This window comes from Nothoprocta perdicaria, unplaced genomic scaffold (assembly GCF_003342845.1).
Source record: "Nothoprocta perdicaria isolate Ctin4 unplaced genomic scaffold, notPer1 scaffold_21, whole genome shotgun sequence".
NCBI lineage: Eukaryota > Metazoa > Chordata > Aves > Tinamiformes > Tinamidae > Nothoprocta > Nothoprocta perdicaria.
Genome location: NW_020455316.1, coordinates 1,916,995 through 1,934,679, shown reverse-complemented (window position 1 = coordinate 1,934,679; position 17,685 = coordinate 1,916,995). Strand labels below are relative to the sequence as shown.

Below are 17,685 nucleotides of genomic sequence, written 5' to 3'. Positions count from 1 at the left end.
GCTCGGAGGGGAAGCGCAGCGAGGCGGGCAGCCCGCCCGGCGGCCTCCCGCCGCCCGCCGCCGCCGCCCGCCGCGTGTCCATGGCAAGTAGCGCCCGCGGCGCCACGGGCCCGCCTCGCCCGCGGGAACGGGGCTCCCTGCGTGACAGCGAGCCGGGCCCCGCGCGCCGCTCCCCTCGCCCATGGCGGGAGAACCATCCATCCATCCATCCATCCATCTATCTATCCATCCATCCATATATCCATCCATCCTCCATCTATCCATCCATCCATCCTCCATCTATCCATCCATCCATCCATCTATCCATCCACCTATCCATATATCCATCCATCCATCCATCCATCTGTCCAACATCCATCCATCCATCACCCATCCATCCATTTATGCATCCATCCATCCATCTGTCCAACATCCATCCATCCATCCATCCATCCATCCATCCATCCATCCATCCATCCATCCATCCACCTATCCATATATCCATCCATCCATCCATCCATCCAACCATCCATCCATCTATCCATCCACCTATCCATATATCCATTCATCCATCCATCCATCCATCCATCCATCCATCCACCTATCCATATATCCATCCATCCACCCACTGGGCAGTCACCCATCGCCCACCAGCCCAAGTTCATTTCCCCCCAGCTTATTTAACCTCTCCCTGCTGCCCAGGTTGCCAGCTAGTCCAGTGGAGCCGTTCAGCTCCAGCCTTCTGGATACTGCAAGGAAGCCCTGAGCGGATTCAAACTCCTGGCTTAACTTCCCTGACTCTCAGGGGGTTTCTCTGGGGCAGCTGCTGGGCTGAACAACTGCCCAGCGAATAAACCAAAAGATCTGAGTATAAAACAGTAAATAATTGCAATGACAGAACCAGGAACTACAGATTTTCATTTTCAGCAGCTCTTCCTGTTCTGTCTCCACACACTCTAAACTTCCTTATCTTCAGTGCAACTAGTACTTGCATTCCAGTGCCAACCACTAGAATTTTTGAAAGTATTTTGAGTCCTGATGAGTCCAAATTATGAGAATCGTCAGAGTTGTCCTCTGAGGACAAAAACCAATTGCTTCCAGGAGCAATTCCTGATCCTTAAGTAATTTTTTTTTACAGGATATGTAATAGGGAGATGATCATTTCACATAACACTCAGTTATCTAAGTCTCTTCAAACTTCTCTCACTCTTCTTGAAACAACAACAAACACCGTGAAACTCTTGTGGTTAGAGGCAGAAATTGCTCTTGTTTGCTGCTCATCAGCAATCTCTGATCTCCAGTTTTCATGGAGTTACAGCTTATACAACATGTAAATAATCAGTATAAACTGGTTTTTTTTTCACTTAAAGGCAATATAGTCACCACTTTATGGAAAGGGGTTGAAGCCCAAATTGTCGTTTTTTTTTCTGTTTTTATTTATGCCCCTGCTCGTAGCAGAACTCGGTCACAGCTGAGTGAGAGAGGGGTATTATTTCAGTATGGAAAATGCCCCTTTCTGTACTGCAACAACCATCCCAGCAGCTTCTCATCACACACAGGCCAAGGCTGGGCAAAGGTAGCAGAATGATTGCAGTCGCCTGCAACCAGCATAACCTTAGCTGAAAGAAAAGCTCGAAGTTACACAAAAATCAATAAACACAGCTCAGAGCATAAGAATCTGCTTACAAGTCAACCACATCCTGTGAGTAATAACACTGAAAGTAGCTAACAGGTGCAATAATGCTGTTATGGATGCTTAGCCTTTATCCACTGACAAGAGATTTTTGAGCATCGCTGTCAACGCCCTTTCCATGCCAAACCTCAGTCTCTAACAGGTAAATAATTATGATGTGGGAGGGACAACAAAATGCTGTAAAAGTCCCCCCTCCCCCCAAATGTATTTCATTCCCCTGCCTCAAAACCTGAAGATTAGGTTGTGGAAAGTAGTTGGCCAGATCCTGATCAAGCAACGTACAAAGCTGGAGCCCTCAAAGGGCATAGGCAGCTCTTTGGAAGAAATGTCAGTGTCCAGCTTTAACAAAGTATACATTTAATGCTGTGAGCCCTCAGCAAGTGGTTCCACAGGAAGGAGAAGACAAAATGCACGTTTGGCATGAGAATTCATCAGCTTTTGGGGCTGCAGTTCAGATCAAACCAGCTATAGATATAAAGAAGAAATGTCCTTCCCGCTGGTAGAAGTTGACAGAGCAGCAGCTGCTTTGGCCACATTCCGTACCAGCCAGGCTTTATAAAACTTCCTTGCCTGGAAATCAGTTGAAATACAGAGCCATTTCTTTGGTTTATGTCCAACTAAGGCACAAAACCTTGGAAAAAAATGCTACAACTCATGAGCTTTACACCTGAAGCAATCAGTCTGTATGCTCTGCTAGGATCCCTGCTCACTCTGTTGTCCAGGATTATCCATTTTTTCAGAATAGCAAGCAAAAATGGGAGAGACAGAAAGCTTGAATAACTTTTATTAGGCCAAAGGCTGTCTTACAAGACACTATATATCCTCTAGGATATATATGTTAAGATATACCATGGGTTCCTAGACAGCCCTTCGTTTTGCATTTCTAGCCACATTTTAATTTCTTTCAATGAAGGAGAGATGCCGCGGTGGAGCAAAGGGCTCCTTCTGTATTGCCCCAGCCTGCCTGGCTCCCTCAGCAAGGGGGTCTTGCTCAGGAAGGCAGAACCCCCTGCCCAGCGAAGGGACCTGCACTGAGTTATTGCGACCACAGGCACAGGGGTGAGCTGGGAGTTACATTCACAAAGGCCTGTAGAGGTTATGCTGAGGTCTGTAGGATTCTGCCCATGAACAACGTTATGAGCAGAAAACCTCCATAATGTTCCTAGGCCCTCCACTGGTGGGTGAAATATTTTTAAGTCTGATCAAATTAATAGGCTGATGCAGCTATAGGTCAGTATATAGCTAGTATAGATATAATGCTTGTTTTGGTGAAGGGAGGCAAGGCTAGAAGTCACAGAATATTTAAGCACGTAATTCTCAGAGCTCTGCACTCCGGGTTATTGCTTGCCTTGCAGTGTGCATTATGTCCATGGCATTATGTCCATGTGCATTATGTCCATGGCATAATTCTCATTTTTACTCCGGAGAGCCCAAAAAAGGAGGTCTGGACACTCCAGCTGGACAATTAGAGAGAGAGAGAGCTTTGCTTCAAAGTCAGCCCTTGAGAGAGCCAGCTGCTCTTTCTCCTCAGGTATTTTTGCTGATCAAAGGAGCAATTGCACAATGTCCGAAAGCTCTGCGGAGCATGGTCACAACCTGACTCAGAAGAGTTGTCTCTTGATGTCGCATCTGCAAAGCATCAGGGCAATTTAACTCTCCAACAGCTGAACACAAACATTTCCACAAAGGTGGAAGGTTGAGTGATGCTTCATTACCGTGTGCATTTGTCTTCTTCTGCTATCTGTGTCCTTTGCCAGCCTTCTCAAGTGGAAGACCTCAGGTGCAGGCAACCTGAGCATTAGCTATTTTTGATCTGTAAATAGTAGTTTTCTAAAGAATCCTAAGGTGTGCTCAGAAATCTGTAAGTTTCAATTCGGATAACGGGGTAGGAATGACTTACATTTTACATCAAGACTAATTAGACTGCCATGTCTTCTCACAAAGGCCAGTGACTTGCAGAAGACCTGGACCTCGTTCACTACATTGGCATCACTAGCCTAACTGTACACCAAAGAAGCTCCTGTAATAGAAGTAACAACTGTCTTGGAAAGAGCATTCAAGGATATACCAAGATGGAAAGGCTTGACAAGTACAGTGGTCTTGTTATTTATTTATTTATGTATTTACTTTTGTATAGCACTGAACTAAGTTCTTGGAATCACAAAACAAAATTGGAAGTTACTAGAAGTTCCATAACATTCCTAACAATATTATATTTGAACCTATTTCTTGGGACTCAACATTATTGGGTTAAACTTTTCAAGAAGTATTAGGCCTTTTTGGGACCCAAAATCAGATTCTGTTTTCTGAAGGGATGTTGAGTTATCTGCATTTTCATTTCCTCTTTAGCTCACCTTTTCCTTTTACTTCCAAAGTGCTATTTCTTCAAGTCTCCTCATTTGGCTGCAGAGAAATCAATGTACATTTAAGAGCAAGCTCTCCTCCTCCTGGTGAATGAGTAGGGTCTGAAAACCTGATAATGAAGCAATATTCTCAGCTCATGGAACCAGACTCAGAAAAAGCTGTTGGTTATATTCATTTACCGAGAAGATAATCTCTGCAGCTGAAATCCTGGATCTGTTGATTTTGGGGAAATTTGACTATTTGCTGGGTTTCACTTTCCTTCACTAGATTGCCTTTTTATTTCCCTGTGCTACTTAATTCTTTTTCTGCTTCTCACTTTCAGCTCTGGGCTTTAACCCAGAGGGAAAACATTCAGTAGTGAGAAGGAGATGAAAGGGGGAGCTGCTCTTCAGCTTGAATACTTGCAGTCTTCTCCAGAACAAGACATCTTTACTCATCTTTTCAGCTCCATTTGAAGAATAAACATGCTTTATTTTACTAGTTGTGCAACTGCTCCCAGTCTTGGGGCCGAGAATGGTTTGATGAGAATGAATGTACATTGAGATAATGAATCTGGTAACTGCAGAAGAGTGTTATTTTCACACCTAAGCTCTACCAGAAAAGCTACAGGTGGGATGAGGGACTGGCAAAACCCTGTGTTCCACGAGGATGTTTGAGAAGCCGTAAATGTGAGATCTTTATGCCTGTTTAATCTGTTGGTACATGCTGTCATTTTTTGTACAGCTTTTCTACGCAAACTTCTTTTTAAAGAAATATTCCGAAGTAGTTTCAGTTCTGCACATTGCTTTCTGCCCTGGGGCACTCAGCAGATTCTCGTGGTGGAGACAGCCAGGGTACCAACTTCCTGCAAAGTCTGCTTCCTCACTCGAGGGGTAACTATTCACCAAGCGCACAAACACGGGAATTAGAAAATTTGGAGGTAAAGAGGCGTCGATGAACGATGAACCCCTCTGAGGATTTGTGTGGCACCAAGCAGACATCCGGATTTTAGGGAGCACAGGCTCTCCCAACTGACCCCATCTTTGTAATGGCTTTAGAGACATCAAAAAACATATAAAACCCCTTAACGCATAAAGCAAGGGCTAGAGGTTACTCCAGGGATTTTGGTGTCAAAGTAAGGGCTAGAGGTTACCCCAGGGATTTTGGTGTCAAAGCAAGGTTGCTTTCCCTTACCTCTACTCCTAATATTGAAGGCAGATGGCTTTGTTCAGTACATGCAAGGCAAGTATGTTATGAGCCATTTGTATCAACATCAGATCCCATCCAACTATGTGCACGTTGGACCTGCATTAATTGCTATTCTAACCATTCTTTTTCTCCTTCAAGCCAGCTCAGCTTCACGCTTCTCTCTCTTGTTATCTTTCAGAGCATGCTCCTAGAACTATCATCTATAATGAAAAAATAATGTCAAACTGAGGACGAGAAATAAGCTAAGGGATTGAGCGCAAACCACCTTCAGCAGAAAGATCAAAGGCAGCTTATCTGTTGCTATGTTCCTCTCTCCCTCTTCTATAATGCTAAAACCATAATAAGTTCAAGAGAGTAAGCACTTGTTTTACTGCTATGCCAATCCCAGCAGTGTTGACTGCTAACTTGCTCCAAAAGGCAACGTTTTTCTCACGTAGCCTGAGCCGGATTTAGACAGTGTGCAGGAACAGCCTCACGTCTCGGGGAGAACATTTTGGGATGTACAACTTGTTGTGTAGGCCGGTAGTGTTCCTACCAGAAAGCAGCCTGGCACGTAGCCCTTAAAGGCAGCAGAAGACTCAAGACACCTACAAGAAAGGGTTAGTTAGACTTGTAAGTACCCTGAGATGCTACAGGCCATGTATCTCCCCAGGCTTCAGCAGCCAATGAATAGAAGATGAAAGAAATACACAAGGAATCTGAAGGCACAGTATTGGCCAGAGATAGGAACCCAGCTGAAGAGTATTCTGCTGCTCATCTGCCTTCTTTGCTCATGTCTGCCTCAAGTTTTTATACGAACTCTCCTTGCTAATGTTGCCTCCTCATAGTTAGTACTTTTGGCTTCAATGCTGAAACAGTAAAAATGGGCTATTTATTTCAAGTGCAGAACACCTGGTGCTCTTCTCCAGTTTGCTCTTCAAGATGATCTGCAAGGCATCAGCTCACGATCATGAAAATCTTATTTCCTTTGCTGTCTCACTAGTTCATATAGATGAACTGAAGCACAAGCAATGCCAACAAGGTCTCTTTTCCAGTTGCTCAGGCAGACCTGATCTGGAGGGTTGGATTTCTAAGTTGCCTCTAGCCCAAGAAAACAGTCCCTCTTACTAGGCAGCCAAAAAGCCAAGTACCTTTCCCTGACTATTCCCGACTGCTTCTGTCCACATGCTCTTATTTGTCAAGCTTGTCACAGCTTGCATTCGCTGTTGAAGCTCTAGTCTTTCCAATGGCAGGTGAAGCTTCACACAAGGTTTCCCGCCACAGCAGGTTCCCTAGTCCTAAAGATCCTCCTCCGTACGTCAACAACTCCCTGGAAGGACTTGCAGAAAGAATGAGAGAAGAAAAAATAGAAAAAGAAGAGTAAAAACATCAAGACGGAGATTGTGGTTGTGTGGTCATGACATACATCCAATGCTCTGCCTCACCACAAACTCACGGACAGTTTGCCTATGCATTTGCTTAGTATTTTAAAGCAAAAGAGCAAATGCTTAAGCTGCTAACTGCTGGCAGCAGCGGATTAGGGCAGGAGGGCGGCTTTGCTGGGTGCAGTCTCTGCCACCAGGCTGTGCTGCTGCAGCTGATGCGACATCTCCTGACAGATTTGAGGGGGTGGGAAGCTTTCTTCCTACATGTTCAACAGGAAGATTCAGAAAAATGGGAAACCTGGGAGAACAACATTTCTGTTTTAATTCCCTGAGAATTTCAGGATTGAGAAACTGCAGGCAGCGCTCACCCCCTAGATGGAGGGGGATGGCACCTGGATCCCCAGGGACCGCGGCCCGCGCAGCACCAGGCCCGGGCAGCCCATGGCCGAGGGGGCTGCCGTGAGCAGGCCCGCGTCGCCCCCAGCCCCTCGCCTGCCCCACGGCCCCGCAGCCTCCCCGGCCCTGAGCCGCCTTCGGGCACCTTGGCTGTCCCCGGTGACACGGCTTAGCCGTGGGCCTCACGGGTCCCTGCTTCGGAGCAGACGCCGCCCGATCTTATCCACAGGGATTTCGAGCTGCTCTTTCATTCCTGCAGAAACCTTCTCCAGCTTTTCTGTGGTTTCCTGTAAGGGGGAATATCCCCAACCTCTCTGCTCGTGTGCCTCCCAACATGTACACCGGCACTTTACAAGACTAAAGCAACAAGTTAGAAGAACTGCCTTAAGTCAAGCACGAGGGGAGCGGGTTATACAGACACGGCTTCTTTCATCCTCCAAAACACCGTTTCATCTCTGCAGTGAAACACCCTCGGCTGTTCCTGGCGCAGATCAAAGACGACTGGATCCCGGATCAAAGGCACCGAGTGAATTAGGAATGGGACGTACTGGGAACGAGGAGGGTTCCTCATTCGGCCAAGGACTCCCCGCTCCCAACGTTCCCCACACGCAGGGCCCTGCCGGCCGAGGCAGCCGCGCGAGCTGCCCGGCCGCAGCACCGTGTCACAGGCGAGATAAGTCACTTTACAATACATAATGATATGTCTTTATTTCATCAACAGAAATGGTGTCTAGACAAAATTCAGTTAACACTAGCAATTCAAATGAATGGAAAAGGGCTGGGTGGGTTTTTTTTTTTTTTCATTTTTGTTTTTTTGCACAATACTGTATTTACAATGAGTAAATGACGTTTTAAATTCATTAGTTCATAGCAATGCTTTTTTTTTTTTTTGTCCAAAAAGGTAAAAATTCTTAGTAACAGAGAGTAAGCATCAACAGCCACCTCATTTATTTATACAATAAAAATCACAAGAAACCACAGTCACCTAGAAAAAAAATAAAGACAAGCTTAAGAACTAGTACAATAAAATGATGCATTGAATTAAGTTACATTAATCGCATAGAATTTGTGTAAAAAGTATGTAGAAAAAACACCTGATGTAACCTGTTACAGTCATTGACCAGTTATGAGAGGTACAGAGGGTTATACAGGTAGATATGTGTGAAAACTGTCCATACTGTTTGACCTGGGGAGGAAGAGAAGAGGGGTTGCACCCCCTTGCATACACGGATAAAACCCTGTTTTGAATATGGCCTCTGAAGTTTGTAAGGCATTTATAGGAGGTGCACTTGTAACCAACTGGTTCTGGAACAAACTCTTAGGGCATCCCCACCCTTGAAATCAAAGGCGATGCTGGAAAGCAACAGTAAACAAACACGCGTCAAAAACCACCAGAGTGTTTAGTATAATCTCTGCCAGTCGGAGGGAGCCAGATGTTTTCCATCAGAGCACTGGGCGGCAGGGAGAACGGCATCCGAACACGCAGGGTTCTCCCGGCTGCGTCCCCGGTGCAGGACAACCCCGGGGCGGCGCGGAGGGAGCCGCACGCGCCGCCCAACGCGCTCGGAGGCGGCCGGGCGCCCTCCCTGCTCCCGGGCGCCCGCTGCCCTTCCTGCTCCGGGCCCTGCCTCGGCCCCGCGGCTCCGGAGCAGCCAATTTCACCCACCCGATCTCGCCCGCGGAGGCGAGAGGAGCGCGGGCGGCCCCGCGCCCAGTGCCCCTGAGCTGCCTGCTTGAGGAACCCGCCGGAGCGCATGGCTCTCCCGGGAGTCCTTCCTGCCAAAAAGAGGGGTTTTGTTGCAAAGGAACGGCAACGTCGCACGTGTAACTCCTTAAAATGCATATCAACGCTTTGCATTTGATATAAATAATACCTATCTTGGTGGAGTGTAGGAAAATACTGTACACTTTGTCTTTGCAGGTAATGCCATTAAAACTTTTGAATGTAAAGAGAATAATTACTCTACAGACCACCAACAATAATCTTTTAAATATACACACAGTATTTGAACATATGCATATACACATATATCGTATTCTGCAGCATCAGATCTGATGCCTGAGTCATAAAATACTCCAAGGAGTATTATAAATATACATATATGTATTATAAACAGGAAAATACACAAACACACACTCTGACTAGAATTATATATGTATGTATACATACATACATGTATATATATATATGTATATAAAACTAACTTGGGCTGTGTTGGCAGAGACAAGACTGCAATGAAGTCAGAAGGTGTTGAGAAAAGTCCTAGCATGAAACAGGACATGGGCAGGTTCTGTGTGTTCATGACTTTAGTTTCACCTCACTTTCGACACAAATAAGCCACTCGGCTCCGCAGATCCTCTCCTTACGCAAAGGCCACCAGCGCCGCTGCTCCTAAGCCCCCTCTAGACAGACCTAAATTATACACTTTTAAAATGCTGCAAACATAGACTACAACATCCACCTGAAGCCACCGCCAAATACTCTGTGAATGAGGAAAAAACAAGTGGAAGCAGGAGGATATGAAGTAGATCAAAACGCCAGCTTGTGTGAGCCTGGCAGATGTTTGCTTTTGTCTCACTGCAGAACCCGCCGGGGTTCTGCTCCGAAAACCCTCCCTTCCTTTTTGTAACAGCCACAGTAGTGGACTGCATGACACCCATGAGGATGCTCTGTTGCTTCAGGAATTACAGCGTTTCATCATGCTCTCTCCGAGCGGATCCTACTTTTTTATTACAGGATTATATTGATTCTGGCATGCACATTTGTTGTTTCATTAGGCAGTCATAAAAATACATACTAAAAACCCTAATGGTACTATCTATGCTTTTTAATTTCTATTTAAGTGCTCCTTCTAATACTGACTTGACCAAGTGTTGAACTCCAGATCAACAACCCCACTATCAGCACTACTCATTTCTCTGGCAGCAGTTACTCCATTTAGAAAAGTTATTTATCTAGTTCCCACTCTCCTTTTCAAAGAGAAGTAGCAGTTAGCATACTAATCACTGTGGCTTGCCTTTGCAGCACATTTTACTTCCTTGGGAAAAAAACAATACAAGGATTAGATCCAAAAATATAGTGCATCTTAAAAGCAGCATATACCTTAGAAAGACATTTAATAAATTACTTGCACAATATATAAAATAATAGTCTTATACTGCAGCATCAAACTCTGACGCCTGAGTCATCACACGTTAGGAAGTCTGTGATATAAATACCGGGATGTCCCGCTAACACAGCCAACAGTTTTGCTTTTGTTTTGCTTGTTTCATGGTTTGTTTTCTTTTTTTTTCCCCATTTTTGCACTACCTCTTTGTTCCAGAATCAGCTTGCAACGAGCTTTAATTGTGTCCAAGGCACCCCCAGAGAACGCAGAGAAACAAACACATCATATAGTGTAGTACTCACCCGACAAAGAATAACAAGCCTAAAGGAAATGAGGTTTTCTGGTGGTACAGATATCGCCATCGCCAAGGAAAAGGAGGACTAGGTACAGACTGGACAGAGCTCCAGGCCTCCCATGCCCAGGGAGCAGGGATACGGGTCCCATGCTACGGTGAACCGCGCGGACGCTGCGCGACTCCTCTTTGACCAAAGCAAAGAGATGTTTGCTTAAAGAATGAGCATGGTGACCACCAACCAAACTCTTAAATGTAATAAATATTGCAGTCAGCTGTTTCTTTTTTTTCCACATATATATATATATATTTTAAATGATATTGTTTTGGTTAGTCGTTTTGTTGTGGTTGTCAGCTCACGTCCAGGTCTGAGCTAGTTCTCCCTGTTTCCCTTTAGCCTAGGAACAGCTCTGAGAGACGCGTGGTTCAGCAGAGTAAAAGAAACCTCAAAACAAAACAGCAACAAAAAAACAGTCACCACCACCAAAAAAAAAAAACAACACTGAAAACCCAGGATACATGTAAATATAGGAAGCAATGACAATCCGCCATTTCCAATGGGCAAGAATGAAATCAAACATTCAGAAAAACTCCTGGGAGAAGGAAAGAGAAAAGCGAGAGAAAGACTGAGAAAGAGACACTTATTTGAGCAGTGGTTTTCAATATCAGTTCCCATGAAAGAGGAAATCAAGCGACCCAGCAGCAGCAGGGAGCCAGGTCAAACCTAAGAGCTGCAGCGCAATGGGTTGTGTGGGTGGGTTTTTTAAACCATTGGAATGAGGTCAAGAGTACCAGTTGCACATGAGTTGTTAGCAGAGTAAATCTTCATGTCAGGAAGCAAGTTAAAACTCGGTTTTACACTCATAAAACATTCTATCTATTCATATATATATAGGAGGTCACTTAAAATAAAAAAAAGGCAACAAAAAACATCTTTAAAATACTGTGTCAGTTGACCCTTCCCTCCCTCCCCCCCATTGCCCTCCCAAGTAGCTATGACTCTATAATGTGATTCACATTTAGGTTTAAATTCTAGCTTTCACCATGGTCTCATAGAAACAAAACTTCTCTGCGAAGCACCAAACTGCTTTGCAACGTCAATGGACTCAAAGGAAAATCAAATTCTCCCCAAAAGAGCTTCTCAGTCAGTTACCTGCAAAAGATAGACGGCTGGGAGGGCCTTCAAATACAGTTAGTTTAAGAGCTTTCAGAAAGCAAGGACGACTCCTCCCGCCGTTTTCAACCTTGCCAACTAGGAGTTTATGGCATTTGTATATCTTTGAACATCGAACGGTAAGGATTTTGTACAGTAACGATTAATACTTAAACATAAATATGCTCCTACATCATATACTAGCTTCTCTTTGTACATGCAGGGGGGGGGAAACGCGTTTCCAACAAACATGGCGCATGCTGGATGCGTCCGCCCCGGGGCAGCTCGGCCGGGGGCCGCGGCGAGCGGCGACGCTCCGCTCACGAGCACGGCCGCAGCGGGGACAAGCGGAGGGAGGGAGCTGATTCCTCCTCCGAGCCGAAGGCGCTGAGCTAGCGCGAGTGCCTCCAGCAAGCCCCAGCAAACACCCCTCGAGTGTAAACGTCAGCGCGGAAACCCAGGCGGCCGCTCGGTGCTTCGGAGAAGCGCCCTCGCGCCCCGTCGCCTCGGCCTGCTTTCTTTGAACGGCCGTGAAGAGCCGGTCGCTTCTGCTCAGCAAGAGCCAAGGGTGTCGGGCAGGCAACGCACGTGGCAGGGGCCGCCCAGCGCGAGGCCACGCGCAGGCCTGGCACACGTGCGGCCAAGAGCCACAAAACAAAAACTCGATACACTTATATAATAATACCTATTAGAAAAGCACTAGGAGGATGTTTTCCTGTCTACGCTGTACACACAGATGCTATGCTCGGCAAGCTGCTGTCTCACACAGTCAGAACATGAGTCAACATCGCTTAAGACACAAATCCAGTACAGTGACAACTAAGCCAATTCACTGAGTGGTCTCCTTTGAGACAGCGCTCCTCTGGCTGCAGCCTGTGCGGAGGGCAGTGCTGTAGGACGAGGGCGTCCTGGAGGGCAACAGTCGGAAGGGCAAGCAACGAGCCCGGGCGCTCGGCTCGCTCTGAGGAAACCCGCGCCGCCATTGAGGGCGCATCCCGCAAGCTCCCTGCCAAGGCCGGAGCGCGGACCTGCGCAGGCCGTGCTCCATAGGCCGCGCTCCACAGGCCGCACTCCCTAGGCCACGCTCTATAGGCCGCGCTCCGCAGGCCTCGGGCCTAGCAGAGGGTCAGGGCCGCCCCCAGGGCTGCCAGGGTGACGCCACTCACGTTACCGTGCGGAACACGGGACGAGCTGCTCCAGGTGTCAAACGCTTTTCTCTAAAGATCGAAACATGCTCTACCCTACAGGAATCCAAAAGCGTCATTAACAGCACTTAAGCTGGGTATGTGAAACAGAAAGAAGTCTGAATACAAAAATAATTCAAGCAGATTCTCTTTACAAATTGTATAGTGAATTCAGTATTTGGCAAGACTGTTTTCCTACATAATGATCTCCTGAGTGTTTGGCTATTAGCTAAAACTTTCTATTTTCTTTAAGCCATAAAGCAAAGAAAACCATATACTCAAGTTATACTGAAGTCACAACTTCATTTATGAAAAGAGGTTTGACCAGAAACTCAGTGCAAGTGGCAAAGTTGACCATTACTGTACAGTATCTGCAAGAAAATAAAATAAATCCACATTGCTCAAGCGGCACGAAATGGCCGTGCCAAAAAAAAAAAAAAAAAAAAAAAAGTCTATAATAAAATCTCAAATAAGCTTCCAACATTAAAATTTTATAAATAAGTACAAATTGAATGATATTGCTGAACTGCGAACCGAGAAAAAAAAAATTGTGTAACAAGTTACCAAACTAGTTCTAGCATCAAAGACAAAAAGGAATGTTGGAACTTGTTTATACAATATAAATGAAAGCTTCCAGTTTGTAGGATGAGAAAAATTGAGGCATGCAGGGACTTTTGCATATGGATATATATATTTTATATATATTATATATAATATGTACAGTTTAACTATAAAACTTTGATGTGTAAAGAAGCTGTCTTCAATGAAAAATTGAACATTCAGAGGAAATTCCTGAGTTAGGGTTTTGTGACATGGGCCACTGAGAAAAAAGCTGCGGTTGGGTCCTCAGAGGTGTTCTGTCCATCCCTGTTAAGATTGAAATCAACATACAAAAACAGACAGTGTCGCCACTGCTTAGTTCCCTGCCTGAGCGAGGGATAGCACCATTGTGAAGATAACTCCTGCTTGCAGAGAGGAGGGAATACTTAAAAACAGTATTGCTGCTAAGACCACTGTAGTGTGCACCAAATACGTTCTTCTAGACAACGAATGAGCACTGCCACTGGCTGACTGAAGAACACCTGACCAGGTGTAACGTTACGGTTACGAGTCACTAGGTGTAATCTTTCCTAGGCTGTTCGTCTGTTGTACATTTATCAGTCATTTCCTGACAGAAGTCCACCGTGACCGTCTGGCTACTCTGCTCTAGTGGAAGCTCTCTCTCGGGGTAAGTACCTTGGTCAGCTCCATCCAAGCCTGCGCCGGCCGTGCAATTTTCCGAGACGTTGTTGGGCAGCCAGGGCGCTCCGAGCGGCACCGAGCCGGCCTCCGAGCAGCACTGCAGGCCTTCCCCGACGCGCTGCGATGCCACCAGGCTCTGCTCCACTCCCGCTGGCGCCGGGCTCATGTTGGAGGCTGTCTGCAGATCCATCGGTCTGAGAACGGGGCAGTATCGGTGGAGCGCCTGGATCTGCTCGGGGCTCTGCATGTCTCTACACACTTCTTGGGAAAGACACGAGAAGTTATCTAGCAATTCTCCCATGCTGGCTTTCAGCTGGTTCCTCTCTGAGAGCAATTTCTCTTTCTCACACACCTGGAAAAGACAAGAGGGCACCTTAGTGTGGTGGCAGGCTGCAGGCACCACGTGGACTCGCAGCAGTGCCCACGTGCACGCTACCGTGCTCCATTTACTCTGCCAGGGGCAGAGACAAGTCACAGGGGTATCAGCTATTGTGAACACTGGGAGTTCACACTGCGGCCTGCAAACCACTTAGGAAAAAACATTTGTGTTGGAAGAGAAGTTATTCCCAACAGAGGGTTAGTTCCCCAAATAAAGTAAGGCTGCCTGATAAACAATGGCCTCTGGAAGGAGCATTTTGATGGAGAAAAGCCCCTCTCTATTCAGACCTGAAGGGAATCCTGAAACAAGGCTGCACTGTGAAGTTCAGGTCACTCTCTTCACTCCCACTTCAGCCTACAACACAGTTGAACCCCCACTGCCACTGCCAGGTACCTTGCTCAGGGGCAGGGGTCTGGGGAGGTTTTCACTTCAGCGAGGTATTTCCACGAAAGCATTTGTGCAACCCTAGAGCCAGGCAGGGTTTGAAATTCACACAAGTGCAGGAACTTGGTGTCTTTCCCGCTTTGTTCTGCTCAGGCAGAGCTCTCCCTCCTGCGCTCCGAATCACCCTCCTTCCCCGGCGCACGGCTCAGGCACCCTCCGTCACGGGTTTCACTGTGTCAGCGAGCTGCGTTTGGAGGGAAGATGGTGAGATGGGACTGCGCCAGCGAGCAGGAAAATGGGAAAAGGCTCTTAGGGCAACATCTCAGGTGGCCTCTCGTGCCCAGGCCGGTCCTGCTGCGCTGCAGTCCCCGCCGTCCCGAGGGAGCGTTTCATACAGAACCAGAGCTGCACCCAGAGCTAAGGGGGACCTGAGAGTGATGCAGCCAAGCACCTCACCTGCTCCATGGCTAAACCCAAACTGTCCCTGCCTCTGCGGCCCACAGGGAGGCCATGACCCAGATATTCCCAGGCCCAACAGGGGCAGCTCAAAGCAGGTGGCCTGGCTGGGCCACGGGCCCGCGCCGCGAGCTGTGCAAGCGGCTCAGGCAAGAAGAGCAGCGCACATGGAAGGCACCAGCTGCTAAAATATTGATACATCTATCAGGAAAGCGTAAAAATAATAAAAAAATAAAGAGATGCTCAAGTGCATCTTGAGATAATGAATTATGGAAGAGAATATGCTGTGAGTTTGCAGGAAGAAAAGGGGAAGTGAGTGGGTGATGCATGAGGGAGGGAGAGCAGGCAGAAGAAATTGCCTATGAGCCTCAGAGGAGACAACCGCTTCATTCACTGTCTGCTCAAAAGCCATCTGTGTCAAGAAGACAGGTGACTTACAGGAATTAAGGCAGTGTGGAAAAGGGTATTTCACCCCTTCCTGCAACAAAGCCGAAAACCCTTAAGCTCTGAATAATGAAGGAGACTGGATATTGCTGCTCACAAAGTGGACAGAAGACGACAAAAGGATTCCAGTGGCAATGTGTTATGACAAGTCACCTGCAGATGCACTGCTGCTGCTGCTGCTTCTCCTGAGAGAAATTAAGATCCTGAAGCAGGGGCAGAATTTGTAGGGGGAAAGAGCCAGAGTGCTGCAGAGATGAAGCTGAGGTCCCGTCAGCTTGTTTAATGCCTTCCCATTCTCCCTAACCCACGCCACCACTGTTTCACTTCTACAGCTATTTTTGTTTTTCCAGAGGCTGCCGGATCCCATTCCGCTCCATCCTCAAGCAGAAAGAAATCACATTTCTTATGATGTCTCCCACCCTCTCAGGGCTCGAGATTCCTGAAAGCTGGCAGAGAGGGGCTCTCAAGGTCACTCCTATGCCCTGCACTCCTTTTGCAGGGATGTCTGTGCGTTAGGGGCAGAAGGGGACTTGAAAAGTATTTTTTTTTCCTTTTTTTTTTTTTTTTTTTTTTTTAATACACAGTGAGTTATATTAAATAACGGTCATTTCCCCGGATGCCATAGGCCAAATGAACGCACACCAGTATGGGAAGGGTGTGTGTTTCAAACTGCACAAGCCCAGGCTGGTGCAACCCCGTGTGGCTGTTCCTTACAGCTCAGCCGTAAGGCCAGTGAGAGACACGTGCTCGTCTGCACCGAGACATGAGTTCAGTGCACAGACACAGGCACCCACAGCTACGACTGAGGTTGCTTCTTCTGGCAGCCGTGATCAGGAACCTCTTTCCCACCCCAAAAAACCTCTGACTCATCTAGTACATGTTGTGGATGATGTCTGAAGAAGGAAACAGTTACTCAATGTTTTGTTTATCATCTTTGATGTTTTGTTTGTTTTGAATCAGTCAAGCACCGCTATGAAAAATATTTCTTTTTCTGAAGAATGCAAACAAATATTTTTGTTTTTTTTTTTCCCCTGGATTTCAGCACCACAGCACTTGAAAACTTCATAAGCCCTGATGGTCTAAGCCTCCCAACCAGCTTAAGGGTTGGTGTCACCGCTCTTTTCCAGATGGGAAGCAGGAACGCACAGCCTTGTGGCATTTGTGGGGTGTCGACAACTCAGCTCCTTCCAACTGATTCCTGCCTCTTTCACACTGTGTTTGCTACAGCTTGAGAAGAGAACAAAGTAAAATGAAGTCTTCTTGAAAAGCTACTTTCAAGATGCAACCTGTTATCGCAGGAACTAGAAGTGCCCCAGTTTGCAGACCCACTGCATTCAACTTACAGCTGAGCATATTTCAAATGTTCATATAAACATTTAAGCCAAAGGTTCGAAAATATCTTTAATTTTAATGGAAGCTGGGTGTGCAAACAATCTCTGTTGGCATGGAAATCAGCCTTGGCTATGTGTTTTTTCTTTCTTTTTTAAATCTGTGCGAATAAATACATTCATCACTCAAACTCTTACATATTTAGGAGTCAATGCTGGACTCCTAAATTCATACTGCACAGTGAAATTAAAGCTTCCTGTCCCATGCACTGCACAGCCACACCTTTTGTAATGGCCAAACTGAGACTCTTACATTATTTTGATGTCTTGGAAAGCTCTCAGGGCTTTCAAACAGCTTAGGAGATATCAACCCACCCTGAAATCCCAGTGCTGTGTCCCTCCAGCTGCGTGTTTCCCTCGTGGACACGATCCTGCACGCCTGCTACCAAGCAGCTAAGCCACCTTCTCATTGTACCTCGCTGGCAAGTCACTCTTGTGTAGGAGGCAATGACACGGCTGCCGCTCTTCTCCATGCTTAGAAGACTGCCCCTAGCCACGTGTCATCTGCTGGATCCAGCTATCCCAGCACTGTGAATATCTTCATTCAGCCACACAAGCAACACCTGAGTTGTCCATTCCATAAGTAAAGAGAGGATTTTTCTGAGCTGCCATTTAAACTTGCTTATATTATCTCACCTCCTTAGATTAAAATGTGGGAGCACCAATAGCAGC

General features: G+C 46.5%; 2 protein-coding genes across 2 annotated transcripts in view; one reads left to right on the top strand and one right to left on the bottom strand.

Annotated features, from left to right (window-relative positions):
• GJA10 (gap junction protein alpha 10) overlaps positions 1–1,458 on the top strand; it is a 2,599-nt gene extending 1,141 nt beyond the window's left edge. Inside the window, exon 2 of the mRNA XM_026038399.1 lies at positions 1,435–1,458. Coding sequence (XP_025894184.1) covers positions 1,435–1,458 — 24 coding nt within the window. The remainder of the gene's footprint in view (positions 1–1,434) is intronic.
• A 12,376-nt stretch (positions 1,459–13,834) lies between these two features.
• Positions 13,835–17,685, bottom strand: part of BACH2 (BTB domain and CNC homolog 2) — a 163,534-nt gene continuing 159,683 nt past the window's right edge. The window contains exon 9 of the mRNA XM_026038398.1: positions 13,835–14,314. Within this exon, the coding sequence (XP_025894183.1) occupies positions 13,835–14,314 (480 nt within the window). The remainder of the gene's footprint in view (positions 14,315–17,685) is intronic.